This window comes from Aquarana catesbeiana, linkage group LG08, assembly GCF_042186555.1.
Source record: "Aquarana catesbeiana isolate 2022-GZ linkage group LG08, ASM4218655v1, whole genome shotgun sequence".
NCBI classification, from domain to species: domain Eukaryota; kingdom Metazoa; phylum Chordata; class Amphibia; order Anura; family Ranidae; genus Aquarana; species Aquarana catesbeiana.
In genome coordinates, this window is record NC_133331.1 from 266841467 (window position 1) to 266858802 (window position 17336).

General features: G+C 43.4%; 1 protein-coding gene across 1 annotated transcript in view; it reads right to left on the reverse strand.

Moving 5' to 3' along the window:
• LOC141106414 (pendrin-like) overlaps positions 1–17336 on the reverse strand; it is a 134308-nt gene that overhangs the window by 57381 nt on the left and 59591 nt on the right. The window contains exons 4-5 of the mRNA XM_073597183.1: positions 15964–16074; positions 2690–2904 (exon numbers count right to left, since the gene is read on the reverse strand). Coding sequence (XP_073453284.1) covers positions 2690–2904; positions 15964–16074 — 326 coding nt within the window. The remainder of the gene's footprint in view (positions 1–2689; positions 2905–15963; positions 16075–17336) is intronic.

Consider the following 17336-nt stretch of genomic DNA (forward strand, 5'->3'; position numbering starts at 1 on the left):
GCCCTCCCCACTCACAACTTCAGGTGCAGGCTCTGCAATGGTGTAGAAATTTCGAGAAAACAGCTGAATGGTCGCACTCAGAATAACACCTTTTATTCGAGCAAAACAGTGTAGAAGATCCAAAATCTCTTACATCATGGTGATGAAAAGTACAGACAGGCTAACGCATTTCACATCAATATAAATGCTTAATCAACCTGCTATGATTAAGCATCTATATTGATGTGAAATGCGTTAGCCTGTCTGTACCTTTCATCACCATGATGTAAGAGATTTTGGATCTTCTACACTGTTTTGCCACAAATAAAAGGTGTTATTCGGAGTGCGGCCGTTAAGCTGTTTTCTTCAATTTTCGACAGAGTTCATTGTCGTGAAAGTGCATAAACCGCAGCATCTGTTTGTATCGAGTCCTGGCCATGGTAGCAGAAAACACGGGCATGTGGTGAATTGGGTCAGTGGACCAATATGACCACAACTCACACTTTTTAGTAATGCCCATGTTGAGGGATAGGCCCAGAAAGGTCCTAAATTCGGGAATCATTATAGGTTTCCAGCCAAATTGTCTGGCAAGGGGTGAATTTGGGTTTTGGGCGATAAATTGACCAGCGTATAAATTGCTTTGGTCTACAATAGATCCATACAAATCTTCCGTGAAAAACAGTTCAAAAAGTCAAGGGGCATTAAATCTGCTGTTTCCACCTGTATTCCGGTTGGCCAGTGAATGGGGGAAGTACAGGCACTGCAGAATCTGTGGGCTGCCAATCAGGATTTGCAAGCGCAGCGGGAAGGGCACTATGGGCTCTACAGGCCTGTGGTCGAACTCTTGGTGGCTGTGGGGCACTACTTGTGCTAGCCACCTCACCAGCTTGAACTGCACTTTTGGGACTCGCCACGTCACCAAGTGATACTGCAGTGCTGGTTTGTCTATGACCAGGATGTACTAGGCCGCTGGTGCTTGCCAGTTCACCAGAAGTTTGAGCGGCACTAGTACTGACACTATGCTGCATACAAGTATAATGCGGTTGTTGCACCTCTGTAACAGAAGAACAGGGTTGGGTACGCCTGACCTTAGCAGGGACCACTAATCTGTCATCAGAGCTATCTGTCAGGGTGCTGCTCACTACAGGTTCAAATACTGAGCCTGAATCAAACAGTGAGGACTCCCCACTGTCATCTGTCATGCTCAGTATCCTGTAGGCATCCTGTAGGCATCCTGTAGGCATCTTCACTAGTGTACCTTTCGTTTGACATTTTTGCCAATAAATTTATAGGTAACTATTGCGACTCACAGGTAAAAAAGCACCTGGTTATCAGGGGACTGTTTGTACCGATGCAAAAAAATTAACTGCTAGCACTTGCAGGGATCAGGCCTGACTCGGTTTTGTGTCATGCGTTTTGGAAGTGACCTTCTGATACTGCACTTGTGTGGGCTGGGCGGATGGGCTAAACGCAGGTACTGGCAGGTGTCTGGGCTGATCCTGCTAACGCCGCATTTTTGGGAACACTATACTACTGGGGACGCTAGTATAGGTCTGATCAGATCAAAGATATTGATCCATCCAGACACTATTCTAGTAATGGAGGTGTATGCGTGAATGTTAGTGCTACTAGCAATCAAAGGGTTAAATCTGACACTGTCTGGGATTGTCGCTAACTGAAGCTAACACCTAACTGATGCTGACACTTACTAGCTAACTATCGTCAACCGTGACACTAATACAGTGATCAGAAAAAAAATATCTGTACACTATACTAATGACACTGTGACAGGGAGTGAAAGGGTTAACGGGGAGGGGGGTGATCAAGGGGTTAAAAGCTTTATTAGGGGATATATGGGGGGTACCCTAAACCTATCTGGGCCTACCACTAACTGCCCTAACGCTGATTAGCGTCACAAGTGACATCAATAGAGTGATCAGAAAAAATATGAACACCGCACTTGGTGACACTGTGACAGGGAGTGAAAGGGTTAACGGGGGGGGGCAATCAGGGGGTGAAATATGTGCCTACATGTACTGGTGTTAGTGCAGTGTTGTGTACTCACTGTGAGATGCTTCTCTCCCGCACACTGGAACCGAAAGGGCTCCAGGACGAGAGATTGCATCACTTCCATTGCCTGTGTTAACAATACACAGGCATAGGGAGTTTGTCCATTGGTCAGAACCAATCAGCAGGTACAGGCCAATGAAATAAATCATTGGCCTGGACCTGTTGAGTGATCGGTTCTGAACCGAATCCAATCGCCGCTGTGACGGCAGGGGGGCGAGTCACGTAACTGTACATGACTTTAACCAGTTCCGGACTGCCCCACGTACATATACTGCAGCAGGGCGGCCCGGCTGCGCAAAGAGCCTTGTGACTCATTTTACTATACACTGCACCCCCTTCAGTTCTCTTGCTGAAGGCCTTAAGTTGGAAAAAAAAGAAAACATTTACAACTTTAATATTTAGTCTTGTCGTGATTTTTTTTTTAATTATATGTGGCAGTGTGGTCAGGACTGTAGTTACTATAATAGTATTCGAGGGACAGTACCTAATCACTATTGCTGGTGATGCAAACTGTAAATTGCATGCCACAAAGTAAATCACTGTTTCACTGTGACTGTTTTGGCCAGATCACATTAGCGAAAGTGAGTGTGACTGTAATTAGTTTGAAGGTTTTTTTCTCTTAAAACGTCAGACAATTTACCTGTATAATTCCGATAAGGAAGCAGAGCGTTCCAGATACTAACACCCTCTGCTGCATCATTCTTTCAGTGTCTAAGCCTGAATTTGAGTCTGAGCTGTTTGTGTGGTTTGTCATGTTTAGTTCCACTGATGTGTTATTGCTCAGTTTAAAGTCAGATTCTGGGGCCAGCTGAAGAACCACCACACCAACCATCAAACTAACCACTGGGAACGGTCCTGTTGAAATATTTCAGGAAAAAAAAGTTTAATATGTTTGCATATCACATTTCAAAAGAGATCATTTGTATGCGCACAAAAAAATCTTTTTAATAATACACGAAAAGATGCATACATAGGCACCTTGTTCAAGTAGGGAGCCAGGACAATATCTCTGTATAGGGGTCCCTGCTCCCCCTATACTCACCTTACAAGCTCTCCTTCACTGCTCCTGCCTCCACCCCTACCAGCAACAACACTTGAGTCAGTGTTGGCAACCGTCAGTATTTTTACTGGCAGCCAGTAAAAAACAGGCAATTTTCTCCTGCCAGTAAATGCCAGTAAAAACAAAAGGTTGCCAGTAAAAAATATGGCTGTGACACTCGGCCCGGAGCCAGCCGAAACCATACGAGTGCCTGCTACAGTGTGTTCGGGCGGCTCTGGTGGAGGCAGTGCCTGAGCATGTCCTGTGATGTCATGGTGCAAGGGAGCCAAGCAGTGCGGCCAGAGCCTTGTGTGTGGGTCTGCGATGCGATGAGAGCAAGGCAGGCCAGGAGCGGGACCATCGGTGCTGTTTGGACTGGAGGGACCACCTGGCTTGGAGAGAGACTGTCACTGTGACATGTCGTGTCGGTAATGTGTAGTGCTGCACACTGCTGTCAGTATCACTGTGAGAGTGAATTTCATGTGTGTGCCACCCTCTTCCTGGGCTACTTACTTACTATATCGAAAATAAAATAAGAAATATGATTTTTGCCTTATTATCTACCTTAAATCACATTGCTAATTACATATTTTACTTGTTTGTAGTCTAAATAGTGAAATTTGTACTTAAAACTGTAATTTTGTAACTTTTAGAAATGCCGGTAAAAACTTGGCTGTGCCAGTAAATTTTGGGTGTCGTGTCAGTAAATTTCAATCTGTTAGGTTAGGAACACTGACTTGACTATGGAGGAGCAAGTGGTCTTAATCCCCTATGACAGTGATCAGGCCTAGCAACTGTGATAGACCCAAGTGGCAAAGGGACCTTTTGGAGGGGACTGCAAGGTAGCTTCTTGCCTACTGACTGTGGGCTCTGGCTTTTGAGGGGGCTCCATTCTTTGGAAGGTGTGTGCTTGAGGGACCTTTGGAGTGATTTTGCTTCAGATTTGGGTCTATGTCTCACTGAAAACACACAGCCTATGATAACCTAGGACCTGGATATAGATTTGGGACTTCTGTGCCCAAAGCATTGACTGCTTCAACCCTGCGACCCTGCGGTCTTCAAGTGCATGTGGGTCTGCGAGTGCACGTGGGACTGCGAGTACCTGTGTATTGTCTTGTTGAGTACCTGTGTATTGTCTTGTTGAGTACCTGTGTATTGTCTTGTTGAGTATTAGTGTCAGGAAGCTAGTTGTTAGGTAATTTGGACAGAGTATATTCCCCAATCCCCATTAAATTAGTAGGTATGATGCCCAGCGAGTGTGGTGATGCAACTCGGTGTACATCTTGCGGCATGTATGCGATTCTTGATCATCTGAACGAGCGCGAATACTGCTGTGCAAAATGTAAGCACATTGTTTCCAAAGCAGAGATATTTTACAAATGTTTAGTTACAGGATGTATGAGTTAACAGATGTTTTGGTTGTTATCAAATGCCATTCACACCTTCAGCTGTTAAAAGGTTTATCTCTGGCTTTCCCACAGAACTTGGGAAGTGACGTGTATATGTTAAATGACTATTTGCATATCAATGAATATCACCAAAGAGTTGAATGGTACTTCAAAAGAGTCCTATTCAAGGTGCCACCCCCTGTGGAATGTATAAATTGTACTGAGGCTCTCAGCCATTTTAGAACAATCATATCGGATGTATGCCATGTACAAAGTTTGTTCTCTATGTGGTTAGCTACATGCTTGTATATTAAATACATCAAATTAAATTCGGCTTCAGCAGTCAACGTTATTGAAAGTCCTTAAGTTCTGGGCTTTCCCTTTCACCTGGAGCATCCCAATAAATACGCTCCATTGAGTGACATTGGTGAAACCAGTCAGGGACCAGCACTGCTGGAGCTGAGGGACTCTCCTAGCTGTAGGTGGAAGAACTCCTCCAGTGAGAGTGGGGGGGCAGTGAAGGGAAAGGAAAGACAAATTCTGGTGGTAGGGGACTCAATTCTTAGAAGGACAGAGAGGGCAATATGTAACAAAGACCTGAAGCGCCTAACTATATGTTGTCTACCGGGCGCTCGGGTTCAGTACATCACAGATCTGGTGGACAGATTACTGGGAGGGGCTGAGGAAGACCCAGCTGTCATGGTGAGCGTTGGCACCAATGACAAAGTCAGAGGCAGATGCAGTGTCCTAAAGAAAGATTTTAGGGACTTGGGAGCTAAATTGAGGAAAAGGACCTGAAAGGTAGTGTTCTCAGGAATACTACCGGTACATCGAGCCACTCCAGAAAGGCAGAGGGAGATTAGGGAAGTAAACAAGTGACTGAGGAGCTGGTGTAGTAAGGAGGGGTTTGGGTTCCAGGAGGACTGGGCCGACTTCTCAGTCGGTCACCAGTACTATAGAAGGGACGGACTGCACCTAAATGAGGAGGGTGCAGATCGGCTGGAAATGAAGATGGCCAAAAAGTTAGAGTGGTTTTTAAGGGGTACAGAGGTAGAGATAGTAACCCCTCCTACCTGAGGGTGGAGGGGGAGACGGATCTCCTATCACAATTTGGACTAGCAGCAAGGATGGGAAGTGTGTGATAATGGGGGATTTTAACCACTTAAGGATCGAGCCTCTTTTTTAGATGTAAAATAACAAGTATAGGCGCAATCACTCAGAATTCCTACAGGATCAAATCTACAAAAGTTAATGAACCAAAATCTGTCAAATAGTAAAAAATGGGAAATAACAATCCATGTAGCAAGCACGAACCAATAGTCTATGTATTGCTGTTATTAAAATGGAGGGGTAAAAACGTCCAGAAGGAGCAAGCAGGGCTGCCATCATAGTAGGAAAGAAACCATGTTCCTGAGGCTGAAAAACAACAAGTGGAGAGGCGCCTCTGGGTGCAGACGTTTTTATAAGTATAAAATGCTTTAATATATCATAGATAAACTCACATTGTAGTAGTAAAAACAGGCATGGTCGTATAAGTCATGGGTGGCGCTCCCAATCCTGTGCCTGTGGACAGTCTCTGCGGTGGATGTATAGACAGCTCTTCCGGATGTAATAAGCCGGCTTCAGACACGGAGGAGCGGCCTCAGAATGAGGCTTGTAACACACGAGACCGCTGGCTGCAGGAGGATGACATCATCAGCAGTGGACGCGTTTCTTGGGCATGCACGCTTGGATAGTTTGCAAGCTGCGCCCCTTTATCAACAGGCCTCTCCACTTGTTGTTCTTTTTTTAGATGTGTCGTTTACAAGCTTTACAGCTTTTTTTGCTAGAAAATTACTTAGAACCCCCAAACATTATACATTTTTTTTCTAACACCCTAGAGCATAAAATGGCGGTCGTTGCAATACTTTCTGTCACAACGTATTTGCGCAGCGGTCTTACAAGCGCACTTTTTTTTGGAAAAAATACACTTTTTTTAATTAAAAAATAAGACAACAGTAAAGTTAGCCCATTTTTTTTATTTTGTGAAAGATAATGTTACGTCAAGTAAATTGATACCCAACATGTCACGCTTCAAAATTTCGCCCGCTCGTGGAATGGTGACAAACTTTTACCCTTAAAAATCTCCATAGGCGACGTTAAAAAAATTCTACAGGTTGTATGTTTTGAGTTACGGAGGAGGTCTAGGGCTAGAATTAATGCTATCTCTCTACCGATTGTGGCAATACCTCACATGTGTGGTTTGAACACCGTTTTCATATGCGGGCGCTACTCACATATGTGTTTACTTCGGCGGGGCGGGGCGCGTTTAAAAAAAAAAAATTCTTATCTATTTTACCTTTTATTTTTTATTTTTACACTGTTTTATTTATTTTTGTTAAATTGTGTCACTTTTATTCCTATTACAAGGAATGTAAACATCCCTTGTAATAGAAAAAAAGCACGATAGGACCTCTTAAATATGAGATCTGGGGTCAAAAAGACCTCAAATCTCATATTTAAACTAAAATGCAATAAAAAAAAAAAAAAATGTCATTTAAAAAAATTATTTAAAAAAAATGGCCCTTTAAGAGCTGTGGACGGAAGTGACGTTTTGACGTCGCTTCCGCCCTGCAATGTCATGGAGACAAGTGGGGGCCATCTTCCCCTCACTCGTCTCCATGCCCAGCCACAGAGATGATCCGATCGCCTCCGCTGCTGCCGATGGCTCCGGTAAGCGGCGGAGGGCACCAGAGTGTGGCGGGAGGGCCCCTCTCCCGCTGCTGATTAAAAGTGATCTTGCGGCAAATCCGCCACAGAGACCACTTTTATCTTGTAGCGGACCGCCGGCCGAACATGAGGATACTGGGGTTATGGCAGCTAGCTGCTGCCATAACAACGATATTCCTCCTCAAAGTAAGGACATATATCGGCGTGCGGCGGTCCGAAAGTGGTTAATTGTTTAGACATAGACTGGGCGGAGGGAACCACGCATTTGTCTAAGGCTCGCCAGTTCCTAAATGTCTTGCAGGACAATTTCATGGGTCAGATGGTAGATGCACCAACTAGAAATAAAGCGTTACTGGATCTACTGATTACCAACAATACAATCACGGATGTGGAAATACGGGGCAATTTAGGAAACAGCAATCACAGGTCAATTGGCTTCACTATAAATCACACAAATAGGAAACAATAGGGGAATACAAAGACACTGAATTTCAAAAGAGCCAACTTCCCTAGACTACGAACCTTGCTAGAAGGCATAAATTGGGATAAAATCTTAGGAACAATGAACACGGAGGAGAGATGGGTTTGCTTTTAGAGCATATTAAATAAGGGCATTAGCCAATGCATCCCATTGGGTAATAAATTTAAAAGAGCGAACAAAAAGTCTTGGGTGACTTAACTCCAATGTAAAAATGTATATAAAAGCAAAGGAGAAGGCCTTCAAAAATACAAGGTTGAGGGATCATCATCAGCATTCAGACTTTATAAAGAATGTAACAAGAAATGTAAATTAGGGCGGCTAAGATAGAACACGAAAGACACATAGCGGAGGGGAGCAAAAAAAATCCCAAGAAATTCTTTAAGTATGGAAACAGTAAAATAGGGAGGACAGACCACATTGGCCCCATAAAGAATGAGGAAGGACATCTGGTTACAAAGGATGGGGAGATGGCAAAGGTATTGAATTTATTCTTCTCCTCAGTCTTCACGAGGGAATCGGGGGCTTCAGTAACCAAAACTGCAGTGTTTATCCTCATGACACATCACAGGAAGCACCTCCACGGTTAACAGAGGACAGAATTAAAATTAGACTTTGGAAACCTAACATTAATAAATCACCGGGACCAGATGGCTTGCACCCGAGGGTATTTAGTGAACTCAGTCAAGTAATTGCCAGACCATTGTTCCTAATTTTTACTGACAGTCTACTGACTGGAATGGTACCAGCTGATTGGAAAAATGCCAATGTAGCACCAATATTTAAAAAGGGCCCAAAATACTTCCCTGGGAATTACAGACCAGTTAGCCTGACATCAATAGTATGCAAGCTCTTGGAGGGGATGATACTATATACAAGATTTTAGTAATGAGAACTGTATCATTAGCAATAATCAGCATGGATTCATGAAGAATCGTTCTTGTCAAACCAATCTATTAACCTTCTATGAAGAGGGGAGTTGCCATCTAGATAAAGGAAGGCCCGTAGATGTATCTGTATTTTGCAAAAGCGTTTGACACAGTTCCCCATAAACGTTTACTGTACAAAATAAGGTCCGTTGGCATGGACCATAGGGTGAGTACATGGATTGAAAACTGGCTTCAAGGGCGAGTTCAGAGGGTAGTGATAAATGGGGAGTACTCAGAATGGTCAGGGGTGGGTAGTGGGGTCCCCCAGGGTTCCGTGCTGTGACCAATCCTATTTAATTTATTCATAAACGACCTAGAAGATGGGGTAAACAGTTCAATCTCTGTATTTGTGGACGATACTAAGCTAAGCAGGGCAATAACTTCTCTGCAGTATGTGGAAACCTTGCAAAAAGATCTCAATAAATGAATGGGGTGGGCAACTACATGGCAAATGAGGTTTAATGTAGAAAACTTTAAATAATGCATTTGGGTGGCAAAAATATGAATGCAATCTATACACTGGGGGGAGGACCTCTGGGGGAATCTAGGATGGAAAAGGACCTGGAGGTCCTAGTAGATGATAGGCTCAACCTCACCTACTATGTAACTATGTAACTATTTAACTGGACAGTATACTCTAGGTGCGGCCAGACCAGAGTCTTGTAGAGCGGGAGATAAAACGATAATTCTCCCGCTCTACAAGACTCTGGTCTAGCCGCACCTAGAGTATACTGTCCAGTTACATAGAGTAGGTGAGGTTGAAAAAAGACACAAGTCCAACAAGTCCAACCTGTGTGTGTGATTATATGTCAGTATTACATAATATATCTCTGTATGTTGCAATCGTTCAGGTGCTTATCTAATCGTTTTTTGAAACTATCGATGCTCCCCGCTGAGACCACCGCCTGTGGAAGGGAGTTCCATATCCTTGCCGCTCTTACAGTAAAGAACCCTCTACGTAGTTTAAGGTTAGACCTCTTATCTTCTAATTTTAATGAGTGGCCACGAGTCTTGTTAAACTTCCTTCCGTGAAAAAGTTTTATCCCTATTGTGGGGTCACAAGTTCTCAAGAAGGATGTACTGGAAATGGAGTGAGTACAAAGAATTACAACAAAGCTAATAAAGGGTCTGGAGGATATTAGTTATGAGGAAAGGTTGCGAGCACTGAACTTATTCTCTCTGGAGAAGAGACAGATATGATTTCAATTTCCAAATACCGTACTGGTGACCCCACAATAGGGATAAAACTTTTTCGCGGAAGGGAGTTTAACAAGGCACGTGGCCACTCATTAAAATTAGAAGAAAAGAGGTTTAACCTTAAACTACGTAGAGGGTTCTTTACTGTAGGAGCGGCAAGGATGTGGAATTCCCTTCCACAGGTGGTGGTCTCAGCGGGGAGCATCGATAGTTTCAAAAAACTATTGGATAAGCACCTGAACGACCACAACATACAGGGATATACAATGTAATACTGACATATAATCACACACATAGGTTGGACTTGGTGGACTTGTGTCTTCTTTCAACCTCACCTACTATGTAACTATGTAACTATGTAACCTGTGACAGACCTAGCCGGGAAAGAGACTTTTGGAGGGGACTGTATGCAAGCCTCTTGCCGATCGATCGGGGGCCCTTGCATTTGGGGGAACGGTGCTCTTTGTGAGCTGTATGCCTGGGGACCCTGGATTTGCCATATTGGAATAGTGGCTGATTCATAATGCTGGGACAGATACTGTTAGGAGATGCTGACGTAAATTCCAACACCTGTCTGTCTATTGTCTGCTAAAATGTGTATTGTAAATAAGTCTACTATGGGATCTAAGAGTCATTAGATCCCCATTGTTATTTGTGTTAATTAACTCTGCTATTGTGTGAAGAAGAGTATATGTTGATTGTGATAATGTTGATTGGATTTTCTGAACTACAAGACGGCCAGTCTGGCCTAATGGTCATGTCTGAGTCATCTAGGCTGTCTAAAGGGATTAGTTAATTAGCTCATGTTAATTAGGTTAATTAGGTTACAGCTGTATTGTTAGAGTAATATGAGCAGGAGGTATGCACCTCCACTTTTAGTGTATAAAAGCCTGTATTTTGCAATAAAAGAGATTCCTGTTTGAATTTACATACAGCCTGCCTGGTGTTTGTTCTGAGCTATCACAACTGGACTAGAATGGCACAGAGCTGTAGTTCTAGTTCCGGAGCATCGGATGACCGAACCATCAGACGTTGCAATCTGATTCAATAGCTGCAGAGGAGTGTCAGGAGAGCGGGTTGTCACATAACCCCCCCCCCCCCCTAGACTCAGAGACTCTAAGCAGAAAGACGCCTCAGTGCGCCAACCCGCACCTGCGCAGTAGACCTGATGGAAAAAGGCAGGAAAATGCCCAGGAGGCTCACAGGAAGTGACCTCAACCTGATGGAAAAAGGCGGAAAAATGCCCAGGAGGCGCATAGGAAGTGACCTCAAACTTCCCTATATAAGCCCAGCCCAGACACTGCCAAATTGCTGGATTATGTTCAGCCCCCCTTGTTCCTGTGCTAGTGTGTGATCTGTATAAAAAAATAGAGGTTCAGTCAGGGCAAAATCAATATAAACCTAACTATAGAATAAAAGCAGCTGAACACTAAAGGAAAAGATATAAAACCCTTTAAAAATACTGGATAAATAACAATGCAGCGCTATTGATACAAAAGGCAGGCTAACATATTGTTCATAGCATAGAAATATTGAAAGTCCCCTTTGATGTAGAAAAATGAGGGGATTAACTGTGCTACAGTGAAATACATAAACAATAACAATTATAGCCACGATTCATCTATGTAACACAAACACAGTGAAATTAAATAAGAAAAAAGGGGGGTTGAATCGCGCTAAAACAGATTGGTGATCATACACATCATCACCAAACCAAATATTTAGAACTAAGTGAAGAGTTTCCCTTTAGTGTATACATAATATACAAAACACATGTCAAATGAATAATCAATCCAAAAAAAAAAAAAGTTCAAAGTGATAATTAAAAAGTCCATGTATAAAAAATAAATCACCCAAGTGATATGAAAGTATCTTCAAAAAAAAGCGTGCTTGCTCCACCACCATGGAATCACACTGGCCGCTTACCAGAAATTCATGATCCCCCGTTACAGAGGATCAGAGAAAGCTGTTTGTTAATACTGCCACCCGACCAATGGATCAGAGACCTTATAACGAGATGGGACATCAAAGACTGCAGGGTCAGGCTAAAGATGTTCACACTGACAGGTACTCAGACATCAGCCCACAGCATTGCAGATACGGTCATAGAAGGCAAAAAAAGGCTCCATATAGTGTAAAATCATTGACTTTATTGGATAAGTAAAAAGTTAAACTCACATGTTAGTAGACAATAGTAGGCATGTAGTGTAGTCTGGAGCGCCGGCCGGAAGCTCACAGACAGCCCGTCCTACTGGAAACAACAGCAGCAATGGGAGGTGACGAGAACACGTCGCTCTGCTTAGTTCTAAATATTTGGTTTGGTGATGATGTGTATGATCACCAATCTGTTTTAGCGCGATTCAACCCCCCTTTTTTTCTTATTTAACTTCCCCTTTGATGTAGAAAATGAAAAAGAAGAGTTGACAGAAACGGTCTCCTCTATGGTGGTAAGGGTGCTCGCAAGCATTCATAAGGTGCAACCTAATCTGTGATTCCACCACCGGCTAACCAAACCGCTCACCTCAGTCTTTGGAGCCCTGAACTAACAGATGGGTCAAACAAGCATTCACCACTGAAAGTGGTCATATATGTAGGCTTGAGTAGGTAGAAATACAAAATCACACCACTTGAACAACCGCACACTGTTACCCTTGAATTTCCAACCATGGTATCATGTGTGTTTGACCCATCTGTTGGTTCAGGGGTCCAAAGACTGAGGTGAGCGGTTTGGTTACCGGTGGTGGAATCACGGATTAAGTTGCACCTTCCTTGTTGTGACCTGGAAACCTATTTGACTACTCTTGATTGCTGCTTGCCATTGACATCGGATTTGTACCTTGACCATTCTACTTCTTTGCCCCAGTTGTACTCAGCTGCCAGACTGGAACCGACCCCGGCTTGGATCTCGACCGTTCTTCTTCTGATTATCCCTTTTATGCCCTGTACACACGGTCGGACACTGAACGGACATTCCGACAACAAAATCCATCAATTTTTTCCGATGGATGTTGGCTCGAACTTGTCTTGCATACACACGGTCACACAAAGTTGTCGGAAAATCCGATCGTTCTGAACGTGGTGACGTAAAACACGTACATCGGGACTATAAACGGGGCAGTAGCCAATAGCTTTCGTTTCTTAATTTATTCTGAGCATGCGTGGCACTTTGTGTGTCGGATTTGTGTACAAACGATCAGAATTTCCGACAACGGATTTTGTTGTCGGAAAATTTTATAGCAAGCTCTCAAACTTTGTGTGTCGGAAATTCCTATGGAAAATGTGTGATGGAGCCTACACACGGTCGGAATTTCTGACAACAAGGTCCTATCACAAATTTTTCATTGGAAAATCCTATCTTGTGTACAGGGCATTATATTTCGTTGCCAAACTGGACTTGACCTCGGCTCGGATCTTGGATAAGGCTTGCACGGTGCCCCGCAACCCCGGGCACTCGTGCCACTCAGTGTCCACCAAGTCTCTGTCTCCTTCTCCAGAGACTTCAAAGACCCAAAGTGCAAGAGAGGCCTCCCCACTACTTCGGTCTCACCTCAGGTACGTGGCCCCCGTGACATAAGGCCTGGACAAGGTGTCAAATGCTTTGTTCACATCGAGAGAAAAGCATTGATGCTATGCGACGACTATGAGCTACATGTTGCAGTTGTATTATTTGCCGAATGGCGTCTCCTGCCTGTGGCTGCGGGACAAAGCCAACCTGATCTTATTTAATTAAACAAGGAAGGAAAGAATTTAGACAGTTAGCTAAGATTTTGGTCAAGATTTTAATATCTACAGTATAATACAGTGCAGTGCAGAGTATATAATACAGTGTATTGAAATGATTAAAGGGAAGCCTATGACAGAATTAAGAAAAAAAAAACGGCATGGGGACCTTTCTGCCTGTTTGAGGTGTTCTAGTGTGAACCGAACTGGGGGGAGTTCGGCCCATCCCTAGTTACAAGCATCCTGGACTACCCTTAACTCAAGCAGGGGGGCCCAGGGTGGTAAGCCCTGTAAACAATAAAGAGATTTCAGGATGACACATAAGTCAAAAAGGAACAACTAACGTTAAACAAATAACATTAACAAAGGGGTTGTAAACGCCGGCGCTGGCATTCTAACTGTGGGCGCCCGGCTGTGGCTTCACAGCCGGGCACGCACTGCACATGCGCGAGCCGTGCTGCACGCTGTGAACGTCCGGGCAAACTTCTGAGACTTGTGACGTGTCCTAGAAGATTGCAGGGAGGGAGGGGGGAGAGGTGATCTTCCTTCTGGCGCTGCGGTGCCAGGGGAGGAAGTGGGAGCTGGGTGCCTGTAAAAACAGGGTACCCACTCCCCCCCCCCCAAAAAAATGACATGCCAAATGTGCCATGTCAGGGGGTCACCAGCACTTAAAGCGGAAGTTCCATTTTATGGTGGAACTCCGCTTTAAGGTGAAAAACCTCCTGTGATGCAGCAGCCCCCCAGAGCCCCCCTTTTACTTACCTGAACCTGGTCTTTCCAGCAACGGGGATGAGTACACCAGCTCCAGTCGGTGTCTCAGGTCCTGAATGGATAGATTGATAGCAGCGCAGCCATTGGCTCCTGCTGCTGTCAATCAAATTCAATGATGCGGGAGTCGGGTGTCAACGGACGCAGTAGCAGGACACGGGAGTGTGCCCGCATGAATGCCCCCAGGAAGAGCGGCTTTCCAACGGGGCACTCGAGAAGAGGGGGAGCCAGGAGCACTGCTGAGGGACCCCAGAAGAGGAGATCAGGGCCACTCTGTGCAAAACCAACTGCACAGAGGAGGTAAGTATAACATGTTTGTTATTTAAATGATATGTAAAGCTTAGTTTTTTTTTTTTTTTTTAAACAGTAGGTCCAATACGGCACAGCTCAGGTCCATTTGACTTTCCTCATCATGGATGTAAGAGGGCATTTGAACTTACAGGCCCAATCTAACCATCCTTAGGCTATTCTGGCAACCTGAACATATACATGTACAGTATGTTTGGCTCAACAGCCAATGACCCATGATGCATGGCAAATTGGGATGATTTGTGGCAAAACCAAAACCAGCTGACCTACCAACCAATATACTAGGCCCTGTCTTCAATGTTATTCCTAATTGTAAGAGGAAAATGTAGAAAAATAATTATATCTGCTGTTCCCCAGTGTGCTTTTACACTTGTGTGAAATGTAATGCTATGCATAGTTATGGTAATGTTTATATTATTGGTTATTGTACTGCCATCTTGTGGTCATTTTAGTTATTGCACCATCCTTTTCTGTTTATTGTCTGTGTCCCCACCCGTCTTGTGATGTATTATCTGTTCCAGCTTCTGTCTTGTGAGGAAAGAGATGGGCACTTCTGTATAGGCCTCATGCCATCTGCTCACATCCTGGAACAAATTACCATGTTTTGACCTGCAGATACCGTCTTTCATTTATCTGCCACATCTTGTTGTTTGCTATACCTGCTGCTTGCAATAAAGACCCACGCTTACGGAAGAAACGGTCTCTGGTGAGTTCAAGCTATCTGATGCGACTGTCCGCGGTGATTATATCTGCTTATACAAGCCAGGCATAAAGGTCTCAGCAAGGGATAAGTCACTATTACAACAGTTGGAGTCAGAATACCCAGTTCTCAATGACACACCTCCTCCTACCCTTATATCTGCCCTTATGTCTTTCAGGACCAGATTGGTGCCTCTGATGAGTCAAATCCAACAGGCTCTATCCTCCAAGTGCAACCTATTATGTGACTTTAAAAATGGATAAAGCAAAGGGGTTTTTAGGTAACATGCCAGTAGGTTGTGAGTAACACCATGGGTTTTGAGTAAGCCTTTACCAACTGTGCAAAATGACTCATCTAGGGAGATCCTAAGGCTCAAAAATTTGCCCTTGCAAATGCTTTTTCCATTTAAGTACCTTTGCCAGTTTTGTATTAAAGCCAAAGCAGAGAAGTCAGGAGGAAAATGGTCCAGGCAGACTCTACTAGGATCACCTAACTCGGGAAGAACAAAAGCAATTAGGTGATTTTTTTTAACTTGTCTGATCACTTTTTCCCCATGGGTAGTTGGGTATCTGCCTACCACCATGAGGCCATTGTATGATCCAGCCAAGAACACCTGTAGTTGACAAAACTCATTCAATCTTTTGGTTGTTTTACAATTACCAAGCTGATTTACTCACCAATGGAAAGATGTCTGGACGTACCAAAAAACAGGTATATTATTACAGGGAAGAAAGAAGAGTATAGACCATATCCTACAGGAACTTCCGCCAGCAATGCAAAAGACAAACCTGAAATAAAAAAACAAAATGGTATCCTTGAGATTATAATTAAGGCAGCATCTGTGATATGTAATCAATAATTTTCCACTTTCATTGGTGACCAGTTGGGATAATCTTTGATTTGCAGTAAACATTTAATGCGTGATGGGGCTTGTTTTTGCACCCACTGGAAAGCAGTGAAGAATTCCTATGTTACTTACACCTTACCTCTGCACCCTGTACACTGTGCTGTACATTACATCATTCTGTCTCCTGCAATATGTACATTCAATTCTTTAACCAAAGTATTTATTGTCTCACAGTTGTTGGTTGCTCTGTAGTCCTTGACTACTTTATTGAAGTTGTTCTGTTTCGAATTCCACTTTATATATACCATCCACTATCAGTTTATCTCTTCAATATGACACATTTTTGAACACCTTGTTAAACAGCGTTATTGTTTTTGCAAAAGAAAATTCATTGAAAGCAAAAGCCTCCTGAACGTTTTACGAGTTTCTAGGGCGCAGTTGTTATTGACAAGAACTGAAGCATTTGAAAAGCTTTGCAAGCTGTCAATGCCTGCAAAACATTGTTAGCAAGGTCAAAAACAATGCAGAATGAAACAGTGCAAAGCAACCTCATTATGTCTTTTACAGTGCCTTGAAAAAGTATTCATACCCCTTGAAATTTTTCACATTTTGTCATGTTACAGCTAAAAATGTAAATGTATTTTATTGGGATTTTTTGTGATAGACCAACACAAAGTGGCACATAATTGTGAAGTGGAAGGAAAATGATAAATGGTTTTCAAATATTTTTTACAAATAAATATGTGAAAAGTGTGGCGTGCATTTGTATTCAGCCCCCCTGAATACTTTGTAGAACCACCTTTCACTGCAATTACAGCTACAAGTCTTTTTGGGGATGTCTCTACCAGCTTTGCACATCTAGAGATGGACATTTTTGCCCATTCTTTCTTTGACAGAGCTTGATCTATTTTGCAGATTGGATGGAGAGTGTCTGTGAACAGCAATGTTCAAGTCTTGCCACAGATTCTCATATGGATTCAGGTCTGGACTTTGACTAGGCCATTCTAACACATGAATATGCTTTGATCTAAACCATTCCATTCTAGCTCTGGCTGTATGTTTAGGATCGTTGTCCTGATGGAATGTGAACCTCCACCCCAGTCTCAAGTCTTTTGCAGACTCTAACAGGTTTTCTTGTCCTGAATTTGGCTCCATCAATCTTTACATCAACTTCCCTGTCCCTGCTGAAGAAAAGCATCCCCA